The sequence below is a fragment of the Telmatherina bonti genome (genome assembly GCF_933228915.1).
Source record: "Telmatherina bonti genome assembly, chromosome: 6".
In the NCBI taxonomy this organism is placed as follows: Eukaryota; Metazoa; Chordata; class Actinopteri; order Atheriniformes; family Telmatherinidae; genus Telmatherina; species Telmatherina bonti.
The window spans coordinates 31120733-31142130 of record NC_136624.1 but is presented as its reverse complement, the minus strand read 5'-3'; the positions used below and the strand labels follow the sequence as shown (position 1 = coordinate 31142130).

The following is a 21398-nucleotide window of genomic DNA, read 5'->3' as shown; positions in this document are numbered from 1 at the left end:
GCGTTGTCAGCTGGTTTGAGATAATCTGATAAAATGCTCGGTGTCTGCGCGTGTGTTGCTTTAAAGCAGTGTTTTAAAGCATTAAAGCTGCCGCGGCAAAAATCCTGTTTCTGCGCGAAACACTGCTTTAAAGTTAACACAAGGTGAGACCACCAGCGCCAAACTGCTGTCTGGAAAACATGAATTGAAATGGAAAAACTGAACACTTTTCATGGGGTTGCAGTTTTAAAGCAAGTGCTATTTAATATTCCTGACAACTCTAACAATTGTAGACGATGGATAAATATTTGTGATAATATGGTAAGAAGTAATAGAATATTTGTTCAATCTGAAGAACAATACTATATAATAAAAAAAAGAGGGAAAAAAGTTAAATACAGCTTGAAAAAATAAATTAGGTTTGTTAAAGTGGACTGTGATTACTTATTTGTTACACATAAAAAATACAGAAAACATACATTACTCTGACTGAATACTTCTGGCTCTGTGACTTAACCAGCTTGAAAACCTCATGTTCACCTTTAAGTGTTGTTTAAAAATAATAAACATTTTTTATTCCCCTTCATGCACACTGGACATATATTTTAAATTCTTAATGTCACCTTTTTAGTTTAAAAGGGAAACCCATGTGTTTTAAAATACACACAGATTGTACCAATGGTTTTTGTGCATTTCATTTTTTGTAAAAGTACTATTTGATGAATACTTTACACATCAGTGACCAATTACAACATTTGCGAAGTCATTTATTATATAATCTGACCTAACCATCAAGTAAGATAGTGATAAAAGATTTGAAACACTTTGTTCTCCATGTTGAGATACCTGCACATTTACAGTTTTGTAAACCAGTGTTACATGTACTGGAATAAACAGAAAATACAATGACCTGCCCTTTAAAAAAAAAAAAAAAAAATTGTTTGTTTTTCTGCAAAAAACTCCAATCAAATGTGAAGTTGTGCTGCTACAGATTGGTTAGGTTTGCTTGGGGGGGTGACATCAGCCTTAGGTTGTTGCTACAGTGGTCTTCCTGCAGGGCCCAGGAAAAGAACTCAGGTTTGGATCAGAGGATGGAGCACGGTTGCAGTCGTGGAAAGCTTAGTGGACGGAAGAGTTATTCTTTCCTACTGAATTATAAAATCATTTTTAGAAGACTCACCAGTGTTCTGCGAGTGAGTATATAATGAGTGGGACAAATATGAACAAATGTAGCAGCCAAGCAGAAGTTTTGTGAATGAGACTTCATTTGAGCCGAAGATGATTTGACTTTAGCGACTGTTGGTGGCATTGCAGTTAAAAGCAATTCTGCAATGGTATACTATTACATGTTGGACGCCATCATTCATAATTTCTAGTTTATGGTTAAACAGCGCATAGACTATACCTGAAAATTGAATCATTATGTCGGGTTTGACAGCAAATCAGACACTGTACGTTTACCATCAGGTCTCTTTAATACAAAACTATATCATCAAAAAGGTGAAATGCAAAGATAAAGTCACAGAAATGGAAAAAAATAAAGAAAATCTTACAAACATTAGAAGATATCACAATGATCCATAGGACCATACTTAAGACAAATACAAAGAAAGAATTAAAGGATCAACTCTTTTCCCTACTTAACGCACATTGCTACCTAAGTTTTGAAGTTTACGAAGTTTGTTGAACAACTCTAGGTATTGAGTCATGGTATCAACACAGTCTGCTGGTGCAAAAAGGCCCTCAGGTTTCGTGGCAAACACAGATGGAAGTTCAGGAACGTTGGTGCCAAGAAAGGACTGCATGAACTCCTTCATGAGGTTCCAGCAGTCCCCTGGAACCACACAGGGACAGTATTCGACCTGAGGAAAACACAGCACAAGCAAAAGCAGTCACACAGAGAAAATGCATCTCCTTTTTATGTTGATAAGATTAAACTGTTAAGTACTTACCTCCACTGATATCCCTCTGGCACTGGAGCTCATTGTCACTGTGCCAACCTTTACTAAGAAATCACAGTAGCGATATCTTGAGCCACGGCACTCCACTTTGTGTCCCTTTGCATTCTGGAAGTGACTTTTTAGCTTCACCATGAGGACATCAAAGTTTGCATCAGCTATCAGGAAGGGTCCTCCTTCAAACATGGCCAGGCAGCTCAGGGGAGTTTCAGAGTTGTGCATCACGTACAAAAGCTTGGAGGGCTGACCTGTAACAGACAGACAATGGCTGACTGTCAAGTAAGGAAATGAACTGGACTGCATATAAGCACAACATTTAAGTTTTACATTAACAGAGTATAAAAGAAAGTACAATACAAAGAGTGAGCAAATCACTCTTTTGTCATTTCCTGACTTAAATTAGTTGGTAAAAATCTAAAATTACATTACAGTCTTGTGCGTGGCAGAGGCACAAAAACAGCTGGAATAATGTCATAAGAAGTGACTCACATCCACAAGCTGTAGAAGCTAATGACAAAGTACTCCGCTGTTGGATGTGAAAACAATGAAGAACTACCTTGACGTTCAACACTTATGGCATACTGGTACTGGTTTTAAATAGCTCTGACTCCAGTTAACTCCTGTTCACAACGCATCAATGCTGCTCACAAAAATACTTAATCAGGACAGTTTTCTTAGGAGTCATGATGCTCTACTTAGCTAAATTTCCACTGTCGCCTTGTGCACGCTCAGGATGGGGGATTGGATCAAAGTCGAGATTTAATGAAGTCTGTTGGTTTTCCTGAACTAAGCTATTAATTATGAACTGACTCAAACTGATGTGTCTGTAAAGTACCCTGAGATGATATAATGTGAAGTGGCACTAGACAAATAAAACTGAATTAAATTAACTTAATCTTATCAGTATGCTTGCAGTATATCTGAAAATAGTTCCTCAAATCACAAATATGTCTCTAGAAATTAAGTTTTGGCCCAATCAGCTTTCAAAAACTCAATCTTTAGCTCTACCCTTTTGCCTAAATGCGGTCACTCTTCCTCCAGGAGGAGCACCGTGATGGCAACTGAATGCAAAATCAAGGCATCACAAACCAACGATGTGATACCGCAGAGGGTTAAACAAGATAACCAACAGTGGTAATAGAGTTGTGCTGTGTTTTATCTTGATTGATTGACTTGCAAACTATGCAGCATTAGAAAGGAGACTAATATTTGTAGCAAATTGTAACCACAATGCCGGAAATGCTTTAAAGTGGCTTTATGATGCACATTTCAGTCTAATTTATTTTAATATGCAAGTCCAGAAGGGCAAGAAATAATCAAGCTTTTTAATTTTTTTGTCATGGCTACAGCAGTCTGCCTCAAGATTGACTAGAAATGACCAAATACAACATCCAGGATTTTAAGCCCCACCTCCAAAGTTCCTAAACTGTAAGAGTTTAGAAAATTCCTCTCCATGAGCACTGACTTCTTAGGAGATCTAATAATTTCTCCTTAACTTAAATTACACTGAGCAAAGTCAAGGAGTTTCTCTCACTGGGATAGCTGTTGGAGTGGCAACACAACTTATCAGAGAGCCCGCATTACAAACAAAAACACATTAAACACATACCGGTATGTAAAACATTTCAACTTAAAAACAAAAAACAACAAAAAATATTGTTAGACATTAAAGTAGCAATGTGTTATATTTGACCTATACCTGTGGTTCCCTAACTGGAGTGCCCATCTTGGCCAAATAAAACATAATTTATGCACTGCTAGCAAAAATGGGTAAGGTCTTGAAAGAACCAACAGAAAACAAAAGATCAGCAGCAGAAGAATCAGCAACAGACATGGCAATAACTAAAAAAAAAGACAAGAAAATATTGTACCTATATCTTGACAAGTACATTGCAAGTTGATGAAAGACCACAGTGTGACATGTTTCAAAATATTAGAATCTGATAGTATAAAGTGAAACATGTTACAACACCCCTTCAGACAAAAAAAACTAGATGGTCTCTTAAAAACTAAACTACTGACTCAAATGTTGTGAACATTGGTTGTTTTACTGAAGTAGCATCAATCTTGGTAAATGTTCAGCTGACCTCATACAAAGCGGTGTGCAGAGTCTAGAAACTTTCACATACTAGAGGAGGAATTAGTATTTCCCTTCACTGATAAATGTAAATATGACTGATGAGGCCACGTCCATTTACATTATTGCTGTCGATGAAAAGTGAGGCCTGCAGAAAAAGTTTGGGAAATCACAGGTCAAAATTAAAAAGTGAAAGAGGCATTTGATTCATGAGTGTTCCTGCAGATTTCATTGGCTCATTCTAAGGAAAATGAAATTCAGTTAATTTAGCAAACTGATTTTACACTTGGAAAAACACTGGTTTTATTGGTTTAATATTCATTTCAGATTAAACGTCATCTATTTGTCAATGTTGTGCAGCACAACTTTAATGCTGCAACGGTCATTCAACCAAACCCATGTGCTTTTTTTCAATCAAACTAAATTATTTAATTACAAGAGCCTGCCGAAAATGAGAAAGTACTACTAAAAATGGCTTTTCAGTCATTTCATCCCCATCATGCTGGGTGAAAGACCTTCGTCCAATTCTTACACATCTTTACATAAAGACTTGATAACTTTGTTTTTATGTGACACAATCAGACTTGGAGAAGCCTTTCTGACAGAAACAACACAACAAACAAGTAAAAGCCCCATAAAAATACACATTTTCCTATTAAGAATAGTAGGATTGAGTTATTGTGATCATTAAAACCTTAAGAACCAGTCTATTAAGTTTAATAACTGTAAAAGTTGGCACACTGAAAATGATAATGCGATTATGAATGAAAATGTAGGAAAGTAAATATTACCGCTGACATTTCCAGTGTACGTCTCGCAGTCAACACAGAAGCTGCCCTGCTTCACCGCACCCAGCTGCTCCAGTTTTTTATGCAGGATGTCTACTGTCTGCTGGACACTCTTCCCCTCCGCCACGGGCACCTGGCACACACTGAAGACACATGTATACACAAAACATCAGCTCATCTCTGGGGATGGACTGAAAGGCCAGGCAGCATTAGATGCTGAGTTATGGTCATGTAAGGTTATCCCTAAACTACTGATGAAAAACAATGCCGTAGCTCGAACATGATGCAGAAGCACGGTGGAAAAAGTTACACACTACTGTGAAAAAATACTTTTTTTTTTAATTAAAAGAGAAAAGATAGAGTTAAATTGATCTAATCATCTCACCAAGTAACACCCATTGATGTTTTGTCGCCACTTGCGATTCAGTCTTTGACTTGAGTACTTCCGGGTGAATAATTCTGGTAAAATTCAGTTCACCTGTGAAATGGATTAAAATAATAAATAATAAATAATTAAATTATATAATTCAATATTTAAACACATATTCTGTATAATAAAAAAAATGATAAGATAGAATTTTAGGAGATGATCAAGGTCCAACTAAACCGGATGTTGCGTATAATTGTTTCGTCACTTCCTTCATACAGGACAACTTGCACGTGTGAAACAACTAACTGTTTACAGTATTTTTCAAGACTGAACTTTAGCTTCCCCGTGCTGATATACAAGCACCAACATAATTGCTACAGCCCAAGTTAAAGCGCAGTAATGCCGAAAGTGAAAAAATCTAAGGGAGGAGGGGAGAAGAGCGAGGCATCGGTGACGCTCGCCGACCAGATACTTCAGGCGGACACGATCCGAGCCAGAGGCCGGGTGAAGAACCGAGACTCCCGAGCAGAAAACGAAGACAAGTACGTAGACGAGCGACTGTCGCGGAAAATCTTACAGCAAGCCCGAATTCAACAAGAAGAGCTTCAAACTGAATATGGCCTGGCACCAGAGAAGAAGAAAGCTCCAGTCACTGTCCTGGGTAATGTTGGAGGGTTGTTGACCGTGTTGACCGCACAAACCTAGTAGAAAACGTGTTTATTAAAGATTTGACCCATTTTCGTATGTTGTAGTTCACATATTTAACTATTAATCATACCTTAAGCTATAAGGGTTTTATTTAAACGTGGAGCTAATGTCTATTATGAAAATGAATGAAAAATACTTTATTAATCCCCAAAGGGAAATTCAATATAAATTATTATTATTATATTTTATTATATATACACACATATATATATATATATATATATATATATATATATATATATATATGTATATATATATATATATATATGTATATGTGTGTGTGTGTCTGTGTGTTATAGTATATATTATTATTATTCAATATCAATTATTCTATTATCAGGGCCAGATTAAAAGTGCACAGGCCCTGGGGCCCAGAATATTCCAGGGGACCATTGTGAAAAGTGGGAATGATACACAGAAACAACATTTCTAACATCTCTCAGCCAACCATTAGCAATGCACTAGACACTGCTGTAATTATCTGGCTTTTATCTACTTTTTGTTTCATGTCCAAAATGCCCTACATGGGCCCCACAATGGCCCCAAGTGAGTGCGGGCCCCTGGGCCTGTACCCATAATGCCCATTGGATAATCTGGCCTCGTCTATTATTATGGGTATTTGTCAAACATAGAAGTATACAAATAATTAGAAGTTTTCTGTACTGAATCAGTTCAACAAAATGTTAAATGGAACTTATCACGATCTAATGGTTGAAAATGTAGTTTTCAGTTCTGCATGACCATGTCTTGCTCTGTGTTGGTTTATATTTTAGGACCAGACTCTCAGGATGCTGACTCAGATGAGGAATGGCCAGCAAACCAAGAAGCAGGTGCTGATGGTGGCACTGCAGAGTGTGATGCTGAAATTGTCGTAGACCCAGATGATGAAAAGGCCATAGAGATGTTCATGAACAAAAACCCTCCAATGAGGCAAGCTGCAATTTAATTCTAACTTAAGCTTGAACTTTATTGGATAAATTAATTTGCATTGCATCGATTATATCTGTATTTTAGTTCACTACTTTGCTTCTTTTTCTTTTTTTTTTAACCCTCCCTGTGGTTTTGTAGACGGACCTTAGCTGACATTATCATGGAGAAGATCACAGAGAAGCAGACTGAAGTAGGAACTATGATGTCTGAGGTGTCAGGGCACCCAATGCCTCAGCTGGATTCGAGGATAATAGAGGTGTACAGAGGTGTTGGTAAGGTAAGTTATTTTGAAAGGCAATGCCAATTTATTTGTCAAGCACAATTCAATGACGGGGTGATTCAAAGTGCTTTAGGCATTAAACATCAGAAAAAAGAAAACAGAATTTAAAGTTTAAAACATAAAACTAGGTAGAAGCAGAAGTTTAAAAATTCAATCTTAAAAGGCAGCGCAGATATGGAGTTTTAGGTCAAAACTATTCAAATGCAGCTGAGAACAAGTGAGTCTTTAACCTAGATTTACAGTAAATAAACTGAGTTGATCTGGGGCTTTCTGAGAGTTTTTTCCAGACATGTGTAGCATAGCAGCTGAATGCATCTTGTCCACATCTGTTTCTGACCCTGGGTGCTGTTATAAGAACAGAGCCAGATGACCTGAGGGGTCTGGTAGGTTCATACTGGGTCAAAAGGTCAGTTATATGTTTTGGTCTTAAATCATTAAGATCTTCATAGACCAGCAACAGAAATTAAAAGCCTTTTCTCTGACAGACAGCTGTTGTAAACCTGAGAGCTGGACTGATGTGGTCCACTTTGCTCGGTGTTTTGCATCAAGTTAAGCCGCTTGAAAATTGACAAAATTCCGCACATAACAAAAGCAGAAGACTGTTGTTCTGGCTGCACGTCTGTTTTCTACGTTGTGCATAAATGAGCCTTTACAGTGTGCCACACATGAACATATAAGAATAGTGATGGTGAATTAAAGGAAAACTCTTAAAATAATGGTAGGAGTAGTTAAATAAATAAACATTGCATTAAGATGACCTGACTTATATACTGTAATCTCTTTATAGACAGATGTCGCCCTAATTGGACACTTGTGGGAGACATTGAAGCAACATGCTAGCCAGTGCTCTCCATCTTTGTTGCAAAAATCAACATGAAGGAATGTAGTGGGAAGAATGATGTTGACTCGTGTCAAAATTTGTCCTGATTATTAATATTGTCAACCATATAGTTGTAATAGAGCCATGCAGTAAACAGGTAGTAAAAATTTTTAAGACACTTTGCTTTTTGTTGATGTTGCTGGCTAAAGAATGTGTCCATGTTAAAAAATGAATGGAATAAATAAGGTGCACATAAACAGTACTTGTTATTTCTCTTCGTTTGTGGTAGGTTTTGTCAAAATATCGGAGTGGTAAACTTCCAAAGGCTTTTAAAATAATACCTGCACTTGCAAACTGGGAGCAGGTTCTGTATTTGACTGAGCCAGAAGCCTGGAGTGCTGCTGCTATGTACCAAGCAACAAGGTAACTTCTCCCTATTTCGATTTGACCGATGGCTTTCTAACATTATTTGATTGTATTTATTTTGACAGTGTAACATGGTACATCAAGTATTTTTTTTCCCTGTCTTATGTCAGAATATTTTCCTCAAACCTAAAAGAGCGAATGGCCCAACGATTTTACAACTTGGTGCTGCTACCCCGTGTGAGGGATGATATTGCAGAGTACAAGCGGCTCAACTTCCACCTCTACAGTGCACTTAAGAAGGCCCTGTTCAAACCAGGAGCGTGGTTTAAAGGTGAGACTCAAACAGATTTTATTGGTATTTGTTTTTCTTGTTAATCTCTCTTTTTTTTCACTGAAAGAGTTCTGTTGCTGGGTTATAATCAGAACCTATTTTGAGTGCCAAACATCGACTCCAACCCCCAAAACTGTGGAAAATGTTCTGCTAGGCTAGAGTGATTAGCCACATAAGTTGAAGGCTGTTAGCAGGTATTTGGAGACTACTAAAAAAAAAAAAAAAAAAAAGAAATAAATAATAATTTTATCTTTTAACAATGCCCACCACTTTTTTTTTTTTTTTTTTTTTTTTTTGCCATAAACCATCTGGAAAGTCACTTCCTGTCCACCCAGTGGCACATAAAAATGCACTCGCTGAAAATAAGTGGATTCTATTAAATATCTGCGAACCCCAGATGCAAAATGTTGTCCACAACGAGACAAACAGTCTTGTAGAGCAGGACAATAATCCAGACTGATTCTAAAATCCTCAATGAAATACATAAGACACAGAAAGCTTTTGAGTGGCTCATAGTTCATGTTTCAAGTTTCTTTGTCAGTTTGCGTCATTTCAGTACATACAGAGAATCTAAATGACTGTTCCGTCACTTGACGCAGCTATACCACCAGAACTCACAAGGGCAGTCTTGAGTTGTATAGCTGACACACAACCAGCGAAAGGAACAAGGCGAAGAAAAAGAGGAATAGGAAGAAGATGATGCAGAACCCATTAAAGACAAAGCACCCCCAAAAAGCACAATGGACGTTTTGAGAAACAGCAAAACTTTTGTAGTTTTATTTTTCTACTTCTTCTGGTGTTTTCAGGCACTTGTAAACAATTTTATAGCAATGCATCACCGCTAGTGACCGGTGTCAATACACAGATGTGAACTCTGAGCTCTGCACTGCCCACTAGGTGATTGGCTGACTTAACAACCATGGAGAGGTACAGAATGTGTGTTTTTAGCTTCAGCTTCTTGAAAGCCTGATGGATGAAGCTGTCCTTCAGTCAGCTTGTCCTGGACCTTCCTTCATCATGGTGGAGGCTGCGAATCGGGTGGGAGAGATCCCCGGTGATGCAGAGGACCTTGTCCAGGCCAGATGTATCTGAAGAGAGGGGAGAGAGACACTGATGATCCTCTCAGCTGCTCTCACAATGTGCTGGAGAGTTTTGTGTCAGCATAGCCAGCAGGTGCTGTACCACATGGAGGATGGTAGAATGCTCTCCATCTATAAAACGTTATATTAAAAGTTCTTAGGATGTGGACTCTGACTCTCCTCAGCTTGCGGAGGAAGTAGTCTATCGGCCCTCTTCCGCTAGCAGCTACTAAGCCCTGCCCCATTTCAGCCAACACCACACAAACCTGGTTTTAATGGTTTCCATTACAATTGATGCGCCCTCATTGTGGGCGGGGTTGTCGTTGCATGAAGTCATTTATTTTTGACACACACAGCAAAGTGACACACACATGAAAGTGATGCTTTATTTGCTGCTTGGTCTGCAGCTTGTAATCAGGAAAAGATTCCATGAAGAGCCAGGGATGACTGATGGTGGAAAAGCAGCTGTGCTGCCGCCTGCTGAAACGACCCAAAGTTATCTGGCGTCACTCTCATTAGTCATCCTGTGACATCAAATTCTGACTGAAAGTGGTCTGAAAACTGTACACAATACATATTCAGCCCGTCAGAACCCCAACGGAGCAGGTTCTAAAACTGTGTCTGCTTGGCCTGGACGGTCCTGATGGAAACGCCGACAAACCAGGAGGGGTGGCGTGGGATTGGGCTTCAAAGGCACTAGTGGAAAATGGATATTTGCTGGGCTTTCTTGGCCAGTGATGTGTCGTCGCTGTTGGTCCAGCAGATATACTATGACGTGTATAGCCAGAAATTTGGTGTTGCTCACTCCCCTCACCGCAGTATCGTTGGTAAGTTAGAGGAGCATGCTTGCTGTGCCTTCTCCTAAAGTCCACAATCATTTCATTGGTCTCCTCCACATCAAGAGACTGTTGTCACTGCACCACATGACTAGGCGTTTCTCCTAGTTTGTTTCAGTTTCTGATGACAACTACCAGTTGTGTCATCTGCAAACGTTACCAGATAAGAGCTGTGTGTTGGTATGTAGTTGTGAGTCAGCAAGGTGGAACAAAAAAGTTACTTGGCACATGTTCCTGTCTCCACAGTCTGAGTAACTCCACTGGTGCAAAAGTTGCAGGCAACTCCCCTGGAGTACTGAAACTTGGCCCCTTTGATGCCTTAGGACAGGTAATCTCTGGCTGTCCTTAAGGTTCCTTGTCACTGGCTCTGAAGACAACATTCTGAGCTTTCAGGAGCTTATAGACCTCCCTGGGCCTCTGATTGGCATATGCAGCAATGGTCTTTGTGTCTGTCACATCATCCACGCCATTTGAGGTGTGTGCCATGGTGTTCTATGCATACTCCTGCTTCCTACAGTCTGTGGTAGAAAAAAAACATCCCGAATTGCCTCTAAAGACCCTTCCAGCCACACCTGTACCTGTTTCCCAACCGGTTTGGTGACTTTAATCAGTGGTTTGCATACTGACATTAGTGTAATAATGATGTGGTCAGAGGCTCAATTGTCGGGCAGGTGGGAGGGCGTCATAAACACTTCTCTGTTGCGAAAGCTTATTCACTGTGTTATTTCCTCATCTAGGATAGTTGATGTATTTTGATATCCATGGTTTATCAGTGGCTGTATTTTCATCCTCCACTTCTTGCATTCATCTGTGTCCCGATCAGGCCTGTAAACACTGGCCATTATGTTTGGTCTCACGAGATACTGTTTCATTAAATGCCCGCGGAATGCCAGGCCACGATCCAGTTACATGTGACCCTTGCAGGAAAACTGGGTGAAGTAAATGAATGAGAAGCTTTGGCAGCTTGATGCAGAGCAGAAAATTCAAGCTCCTTGGGACGTGTCACAGTTCTAATGTTAGCACTAGATTTAGACATTTTATTCAGAGCTGATGGAGGATTAGCAGCTGTCCACAGGGTAAATGACACCATTAGTTGCGGAGGCAAAGTAATTAACACTTTCAAGCTAAATTAGGTCAAGTCATCCATCATATTTGTATCTAAAATATTTGTTGAAGATATTATTTAGCTTTTTTTTTTATCCTGTTGGTTCCTGCGTTTATGTATTGCCCCAGTTTGAAGAGATGATTATACCCAAACAACCCATGGCCTACATTTTTGGAAGGGGAAAAAAAGGGGGAAATAACTGAATCTATCACTAGGTGGCAGTGCTGTTGGCATCATACTCTGCAAAATGAATCAACATGATGGGCACTTTCCTTTCCTTCTCCCTTTATTTATTACTTTCACTTCATGAACAGAAAAAAACAGAGTAATTGAGAGAAATTAATGAAGCATCGGGGCTCATTTAATGTGTTTAAATGTTTGGAATAATGTATTATAGTTTAACATGACATGCATTAAGTAAACAGTACTTTGGACTCTGGTTAATGCTGACTGTCATTATGTGAAATGATGCATAAATCACATTTCAGTTCATTTGTTACAGTTAAACCTACATTTAAAAGTTTGGAAATATAAGTCCTTAATCCAGAAAGCAATTAAAGAGACCTGGTAAACTAAGAGGAGAAATTGGGACATGACTGGCAGACGTGTTTAAACGTTTGCCTTCCATGTCACGTGAAACTGTAAATCAGTCTTGTACATAATGTTAGAAGAATCTGGCTCCCAGATTTGGATTCGGCTTTTAAATTGGTTTTCCTTGTACTAAGTAACCACTCTGTTATAGAGTTGTTTTTATAGCTAAACACAAGTTTGAGTTAAATTTAATTTACCTGTGTGTCTGTGACAAGACGTCTTTTTTGTTAGAGCTTGTATATACATGCACAAACGTGTTGTGGACTTTAACACATCCCTGTTTGTAGGGATAAAACAAGGTGCCCACATCCTGTTATTGTTACATTCTAAGAAGATGAATCATATAGTAAAATAAAATAAAAAAAAGAACCAGGTATAATATGTTGCCTCTGTTACTTTTTGTTCTTTTTATTTACTTGGAGATCATGTTTGCAAAATGAAGAACCATGTAATATGTTGACTATAATGTCATGTTCTTGCATCTCATGATAGTGCAGCACTAATTCTTTTGTCTTCCATTGTCTCCCAGGAATACTCCTTCCCTTGTGTGAATCAGGGACATGCACTCTCAGGGAAGCCATCATCATCGGAAGCATACTCACAAAGTGTTCAGTTCCTGTGCTGCACTCCAGGTAAAGTCCTCCTAATACACAAACACACTGTTACAGATGTCAGCATCTTATTGTTGGAGGAAGGATGCACCCTGCTGACCTTTTTACTTTTGTAGTGCATGCAAGTAAAAGCAAGTGCTATGTTGCATAACAGGCTTCTTGTCTTTCAGTGCTGCAATGTTAAAGTTGGCAGAGATGGAGTATAACGGTGCCAACAGCATTTTCCTGCGTCTATTGCTCGACAAGAAATACGCCCTGCCTTTCCGTGTTGTGGATGCCTTGGTGGCGCACTTCCTGTCCTTCCGTAGTGAAAAACGTGTTCTTCCTGTGCTGTGGCATCAGAGTCTGCTCACCCTGGCCCAGCGCTACAAGGCTGACCTGGCCTCTGAGCAGAAAGAAGCACTACTGGATCTGCTCAAGATACAAACACACCCCCAGATTTCAGCAGAAATACGCAGGGAGCTACAGAACTCTGAGTCAAGGGATATTGAAATAGGGCTCCCTGTTACAGTTGAAATGGACTAGTTGAGGCTGGCATTGTCCTCCTTACTCATGTTTCCTCAGCATGAAAAGATTATTCTTATTATATCCATATGAGAAAAGATAAATAAAAAAAAAAAAAGCGTGCCGCATAGAGTCCCAACTATAATTCTGTTTCCTCCTCCTTTATTGATGAAACTGCAATTTCATAGTGTCGTTTGGGAATACAAAACTGTTTTTTGTACATTTGATTGACAATAACTTTGTTGTTCTGAAGCAACAATCTGAATTAAAAGGCATCTAAACACTTTAAATTGATCATTGGTTTCCATTTAGTGTTTTCATTTGTCATTCAGGAATTTGGTGGTAAAACAAAGTTCAAAACAGTTGACTTGCTGGGAAAAAAAACAGCAAATACCTTTTAAAAATAAAGTTTTTTCAGTCACCACTGGCTTGATTTTTATTTAAATTGATCAAGGTTTTTAGACTTATCTAACCCCATTTTGTCAACAGATGTGCCAAATAGTTGCCAAAGATGTCCTTTAAGTGGTGCCTCTGCACAGGCCTGGGTGCTGGAAAACTGGTTTCTTAATAAAACAGGAAGAATTTGGTAGGGGCCACAGCACATTTTGTCATGGCCCCCTTAGCGGACTAATCCAGTCAAGGATTAATTCTGTCAGGATTAGTAGTCCCATGTTGTGCAGCTTTCAGAACTGTCACTATATCTGTCTGAATAAAGTATCGAAGTACAAAGTATCTCACAAAGCACACAATATATGGAGACAGTAGAAAGGAGCTACAAATCATGGCAAATCTAAAAACCAAAAACAAATAGGCATTTGCCAGGACTACTTCTTGATTGTAACAACATATTTTATCACACGTACTTGAAAAAGAGAAGGGCATGTATAAATTCAAATTAAACTGAATTTTGAGTTGTATTTACAGAGGCCCAAACAGAAACAGCTGATTTAGGGGCTTCAGGAAAACTATAAATTCTGCTGTAGTCCAGGTCGGGAGACTGAGGGTCCTGTGCAGTGTTTCAGTTGTTCCTAGCATAGTGTTCCTTTTTGCTAAGATATCTAATGTTTGTCAAGAAAAAATTAGCTGATTTTTCCAGTTCGGGAAATGTCACAAGCGCTCTGATGACCACAATTGCTACAATTGTCTTCAGCTTACAGGCTTTCTCCAGCTCTTCTTCAAACTTATGGTATTTCTCTAGTTTCTTATGCTTCTTCTTGTTGCCAGCATTTGGGATGGCTACACTGACCACGATATCTTTCATATAGTACTTATAAATTATCAAAATATCTTTTCATAATATATTACCATATGGTTGTGTGGAGGCAGACCCACAGAATCTAGGGTTGGTAATTCTCTACCATCTTGGGGGGTTGTGAGCTTCAGTCTATATTCTATACTATGCAGGCTATTTTTTTTGTGCTGTTTTATGTATTCTTTTCCCGCCAGTATCCCCCTTATGTTTTCCCAGCATGAAATTCCAAAATGTCTTCATTATTTCCTACACAATTTCTTGGAATGGGATTTTTTTTTTTTTTTTTTTTAATTTTCTTTGTCCTCTAAAAGACAAAAATGCATTTTCCTATTTTAAAAAGGGGTCCTTGTAGAGTTCACAAATGATCAATCTGCTGAAGTCCTTCCAAAATGTTTTGGAGTGAGCGCAAATCCGGAAGAGGAGCTGCATATGGCAAGCCTTTTTAACATTTATTAGCTAAATGGGATATGTGTTTCAGATATATGTAATTAATTTTTTATGAGTCACAATAATCATTTTAGATATCTGTTTTTCAATTATATCTAGTCAAAATTAACATTTTAGATATCTAAAATGACATTCTTACTAGGACAAATGACGTCACATTCCCTATTCATGTGTATTGGGTTTTTACTTCCAGATATCAAAAATTACATTTGTCCTATCTAAAATAAACTTTCTGGAATTTTCCTAGAATTTTACTAGGACAAACGACAATTTATTATATCCAGATTTTAATTGTTTCTAGTCATAACTTTCATATCAGATGTTAAAAATGAAAACTACATTCTAGGTATCTACAAAATAATTTCTAACCTCTGCAATATATTTTTACTAGTAAAGATGCCATTACAGATGACAACTACTGGTAATATGGCTTGTTATAATCAAATTTTAGCTATCTAAAATTCTAATAATATCTAGGAATAATGCAGTTGCAGATACCTACAAGCATATTTTGGTCATCTTGAGGCAGAATGGTAAGGCGTCATTTTAACATTAAAAAAAAAAGAGTGATTGACTTTCCACATTTCTATTTTAGTTAGCATGAAAGCATTTTTCCCAGTCAGAATAATTTTCTTGCTTAATTGTTGTTTTTTTTGGGTTTTTTTTTTTGTTTTTTTGCTGCTCAGAATTACAATATTTCCCATCGAGAATTGTGATTAACGACATTCAAGAGTTAAGACAATTCGCTACACGTTCTTAAACATTAGCAGTGGCCACTTTTTATAGCTTGGCTAGAAATGTATTTCGGACATTTTTTATTCAATTATTCCTAGTGTACCATCTTCCAGGTTATCATCCCAATACCTAGTCAAAATGAACATTTCAGATATCTAAAATGACATTCTTACTAGGACAAATGACGTCACATTCCCCATTCATGTGTATTGGGTTTTTACCTCCAGATGCCCAGAATGACATTTGTCCTAATACACATTCTGGATATCTGAAATAGAAATCTTACTAGGACAAACTAATTGTCGATATCTGGAATGTTAGTTTTGAATAGGAGGAATTGAGTAGCGGATATCTGCAGTACAAATCCAGTTTTGCTATTAAATGTTAAATACAGACTGCTATAACAGATAGGAAGAAAGGAAATTATGGATATCCACAACCTAATTGTTCCTGGTAAAAAATCCATTTGTGGATATGTGTAATAAAACATTTACTCATAAATTTATATTATAGAGGTTAGTGATTATTTTGTAGAGATGGAAAAATCTAATGTGGACATCTACCCAAAGGTACTATGAGAGGAGTGTGCTTTGAATAAATGTCAAATTGGCTTGCCATAAGCTGCAAGGTCTCAAAATGGTTTCTGTAGAAATAATGAGCCTTTTGAATATTTTCATGTAGTAGTTTGCAGGGTTTATATATATATATATATATATATATATATATATATATATATATATAAATATAAATATATATATAAATATATATATATATATATATATATATATATATACACATATATATATATACATATATATATACATACATATATATATATATATATATATATATACATACATATATATATATATATATATATATATATATATATATATATACATACATATATATATATATATACATACATATATATATACATATATATACATACATATATATATACATACATACATATACATATATATATACATACATACATATACATATATATATATATATATATATATATATATATATATATATATATATATATATATATATATATATATATATATATATATATATTATATAGGCCCTGCGATGGACTGGCGAGCTGTCCAGGGTGTACCCTGCCTGTCGCCCAAAGCCAGCTGGGATAGGCTCCAGCTTCCCCGCAACCCTGAATTGGAATAAGCGGTTCAGAAAATGAATGAATGAATGAATATTATATATATATATATATATATATATATATTATATATATATATATATTATATATATATATATTTATATATATATATTATATATATACATATATATAATATATATATACATATTTATATATATATATATTATATATATATATTACACATATATATATAATATATATATATATTTATATATATATATTATATATATATTACATATATATATATATATATATATATATATATATATATATATATTACATACATATATATATATATATATTACATACATATATATATATATATATATATATATATATATATATATATATATATATATATATATATATATTACATACATACATATATATATATATATATATATATATATATATATATATATATATATATATATATATATATATATATATATATATATATATATATATATAAATAATTTTAGAAGAGGTTTCTTTCACCTTATTTGTCACAAAAATAATACTTATTGGGAAATGTCCATACCTTCTTCCGGTTGATGGTTGATAGAATTTACAAGAGAATTCAGGAGTTTCTTTGAAGTGCAAAAACAACTGGAATGTAAAATAACGGGAGGGGGCGGGGGACATATTTCATGGGTCACAGAATTCGATGCTAGATCTGACCGAATCTTGTGGTGAATATATTTTGGATTATATTTGGCTAGATAAAGAGAAAAGGACAACATCCTGTTGATGCTGCCGCGTTTTTCCTGTATTAGAACACATAAAAACACAAATTAGTCCTTTTGGACGGCAAAAGGACAGTCCGGCTAATGCTAGCTAAAACCGTTAAAAAACCTTTTACTTCACATTAGCTTAACAACATTGGGTGTAAACGAAGATGGACAGCTTCATTCTTTACTTGGAGAGAAAAACTACTGCCGTGGAGCAGTCTGTCGTCCTCCGTGCAGTTACCGACCCTGCCATGACCAGTGACCTCCGAGTTTTTAACCATTTGCGGGCCCTGGAGGAAACAAGCCCCGTTTGCTCCTTTTTTGGTAAAGTGCAGAAAGACATCCAGCCGTACATGAGGAAGTTACTCACTGTGTGGATGTTCAGAGTAAGCACTTTTTTAAAAATTTTATTTTATTTGAGAGTATGAATGAAAGTAATGGTTTGATTTGAAGTAATCAATACCTCTGTCTGACAGGTGTGCGAGGAGCAGCTTTGTGAGGAGGAGGTGTTTCCTCAAGCCGTGCGTTACCTGGATTGTTACCTGAGCCGATTTCCTGTTGAAAAGCCCAACCTGCAGCTTTTAGGGGCAGTTTGCATGTTCCTGGCCTCCAAGATGAGAGAGACTATCCCCCTGACTGCTAAAAGGCTTTCTATCTACACAGACAACTCCATTCCAGTGTCAGACATAGTGGTAAATATGTTTTTGAAGCATAATAATGTCCATTTTCCTCCTTTTTGTTTCATTTGTTTCCCTGTAAAACTTATACTGGTTACCAGGACAAAATGACACAAGATCAATTAAAAAATACCACATATACCACTTCATACAAAGTACATATATATGACCAGTTTGATTGATTTTTATAATGAGAATTAATCTCCCTTTTTTTTTTACCAAGTTTCCCAAAAGTTGGAACAGAGACAGTAAAAGATAAGAAAAGTTTTGGAATACTAAAAGAATAACTCAAATTTGGCAGGCGTCTCACAACTAATGAGGCCATTTGGCAATGACAGTGGACTTTCACCCAACAGAAGGCTGGTTCATTTGGATAACAACAGAAACACGCACCCAGTATCAAACACATTTCATCCGTAATTCATCAGTGATCTTCATCATTTAGGAACAGATCTCTATGCATAGGAAATAACCTCATGATTTAGCATTGTCTAACTTTGTATTGTCAAAATGCTATTTTGAATATGAGGACCCGCCAACCAAACCAAACTGGTTGAAAAACCTTTCAACACTATTAGATGTTTTGGTTTGTTTTAAATAGACTGAATAGACTAGACTGTTATGAAAGTAAGCCCAATAATTAAGCCCATAATTAATTCTGTAACAAGGTGTGAATAACAGTTTTTAATCTAAGGTTTCAGAAAATTTTAGTTTTTTTAAAGACACAATGGCAGCAAACATCTTTGTGAGAACATTATTGGCATTTTTTATGACTTTATTGAAAATGGCTGCAACTGTTGGGATAATGGTCTAAAATATTAATGCAACCGATTTATATGTAAGATTTTTGCGTTATTTTGGAATAAACAAGCAGTCAAATCTTTTCACTGCTTCAAAAAGCATGCAGGTATGCATGACAAAAGAGCTTTTAATTCCCACACTTCCCAGGAAGAACAGTGTGTCCTTCCTGAGCGTCAGCAAGGGGTAAGGGTACCAATAACCTGTGGCCTTGTCTGTGTTAATCCCTGCATTGGGATTGTGATGGTAGATTGCTTTAGAGGAATGTGTATGTTCCAGCAGTGGGAGGTGACTGTGGTGTCCAGGTTAGACTGGTGTCTGGCCTCTGTGGTGCCCTCTGATTTCCTGGAGCCAATTCTTCACGCTCTCCCCTTTGTTCAGTCTGCACACCTTCAAAACATGCGCAGGCATGTTCACTCCTATGTCGCCTTGGCAGCCATGGGTAAGTTTCATAACTATGTTACCTACACATGAAAAGGTTTACACAATTGAAATGCAATGAATGTGTTCACTTCGGTGTTAAAAGAATAAATCATTTCATGGTGCAATAAAAAAAACATTTTTTTGTGTTTTGTGGAACTGAACGATTTAAGACTCTTTAAAGTAAATGAGGTTTTAAATGATTTTTAGTGCAGTGAACAGTTGGCAAACAGCAGCCATAACTTTGATTACGATGTGTCAGCAGTTCATTTAGGGGACAGAGAGACGAGTTTGTGTAATCCCGCATTGTCTGTATTGAAAGATCAGCGTCCCACCATTCATCTGGCTGATTTCCCACGAATCTCTGTGATGCTGCCAGAGGCAACAGGTCATAGGGATACCGTCAGTTAGTGCTTTTTCTGACAGACCATATCATTACAGCCATCTTAAAATGAGGACCCTAAACATTTTAACCCATTCAGAAAGGTGTTAAGCAATAAAGTCTTTGTCTCAGTGTTTCTCCTCCCTGCAGCAATCAGGATATCAGATTATCTGGTTTTGGGAAATGTCTGTTTCTAAGAAGCTGTCTTTGTCCTTAAGGGTGTGTCTGCAAAGCTTTTATCCACCTTTTTTTTTTTTTTACTGCCACGTAACCTTGACTAAATAGCCTGATGTATGAAGAAACTGAAGGTCAACGATTAGGTAAAAATCTTCCTTTCTTCTCTGCAGACTGCAGGTTTTTAGTCTTCTCGCCCTCTACTGTTGCATGTGCCTGTGTGAGCATGGCCATGCAGAAGCTAAAGGTGATAGACGCCAGAATCTCCTTAAATTCAGTGGTGAAGATTTTGGCCAGTCTGTTGTCTGCTGATGCGGTACGGGTAATGTTTAACTTTCAGATACCACTTTGACTTTGCCCTGTAAATGATAAGGATTCTGTTTAAATAGTCAGAGGATTTTAAAAAAATATTTAATGCATGTCTAAATCTCTTGCCACAAATGTTGAATTATTCATTGCTATTAAGGAGGCTTTGCTTGCAGTTTTATTTTCTTTGTCCTTGAACAGAGCACCATCCTCCACTGCTATGAGCTGCTGGGGAGTGTGTTGGAGCTCAGCCTGCCCTCATGTTTCCAGGATAGTGTTAACAGGTCAAATGAACCCACTCCAGGGATCAGCTACACTCCTGCTGACATCCAGGATGTTGTCTAAAAGCCACCTCAGGAAACCAAGCTACAACACTCCACCATGCTATCAAGACTTAAATGAATTTATTTGACAAGAGATTAAATATGAAGCTAAAATTGAACTTCTCACATTTTCTTACACAAGTTTTACTTTGTTGTTAAAGCCTTTTTGTATGTTCTGTTGCTGCTGGTATTGTTTTTCAATGATTAAGAGCAGCTTTGAGAGATTAAATACAGATTTTTATTAATACTTGTCTTTTTCTGGTACTAAATTTGGACTCATTCTGAGTTTCTCAATGCGCCTTGGGCAAAGACACTGCAGCATGTTTTTAACTGTACTTTCAACAACATGCAGACATATATGTAGGTCACAAACATTACCCAGCCATTTAGTTCTTTGATGTTTTTTTATTGATTTTTCTCATTCCAGTCATGTCAATGTAGATCAGTCAAATAACAGGCCAGAGGCTTTGGCAAACATGGTGGTCACTGTGGATAGAAAATGTATGATCTGAACCTGCATATGTGCAATTAGCATGTTAAGTAAAGATGAATAGCGATGTAATGCCCACAAACATCAAATGACTTTAAACAATCTTCCTAAAGTAGTACATTTAGTCTGTAAAACTACAGT

The 21398-nt window shown here is 37.0% G+C and overlaps 3 protein-coding genes across 3 annotated transcripts; 2 read left to right on the top strand and 1 right to left on the bottom strand.

The window, feature by feature from the left end:
• Nucleotides 1-1619: 1619 nt before the first annotated feature.
• Nucleotides 1620-5219, bottom strand: med20 (mediator complex subunit 20; the record flags this gene model as incomplete). The annotated part of the gene is made up of 4 exons (XM_079242492.1): nucleotides 5188-5219; nucleotides 4806-4945; nucleotides 1932-2185; nucleotides 1620-1841 (listed from the first exon to the last, which is right to left on the bottom strand). Exons 1-4 carry the CDS (start codon nucleotides 5199-5201, stop codon nucleotides 1620-1622), a joined length of 630 nt encoding a protein of 209 aa, XP_079098618.1. The 5' UTR covers nucleotides 5202-5219.
• Nucleotides 5220-5454: 235 nt separating this feature from the next.
• On the top strand, nucleotides 5455-13618 carry bysl (bystin-like). Its single transcript, XM_079242482.1, has 7 exons — nucleotides 5455-5833; nucleotides 6654-6810; nucleotides 6949-7087; nucleotides 8200-8333; nucleotides 8447-8607; nucleotides 12748-12850; nucleotides 13000-13618. Exons 1-7 carry the CDS (start codon nucleotides 5572-5574, stop codon nucleotides 13352-13354), a joined length of 1311 nt encoding a protein of 436 aa, XP_079098608.1. The 5' UTR covers nucleotides 5455-5571; the 3' UTR covers nucleotides 13355-13618.
• Nucleotides 13619-17854: 4236 nt separating this feature from the next.
• On the top strand, nucleotides 17855-20789 carry ccnd3 (cyclin D3; the record flags this gene model as incomplete). Its single annotated transcript, XM_079242112.1, has 5 exons — nucleotides 17855-18073; nucleotides 18164-18379; nucleotides 19442-19604; nucleotides 20312-20460; nucleotides 20646-20789. 5 exons carry the CDS (start codon nucleotides 17855-17857, stop codon nucleotides 20787-20789), a joined length of 891 nt encoding a protein of 296 aa, XP_079098238.1.
• Nucleotides 20790-21398: the final 609 nt, after the last annotated feature.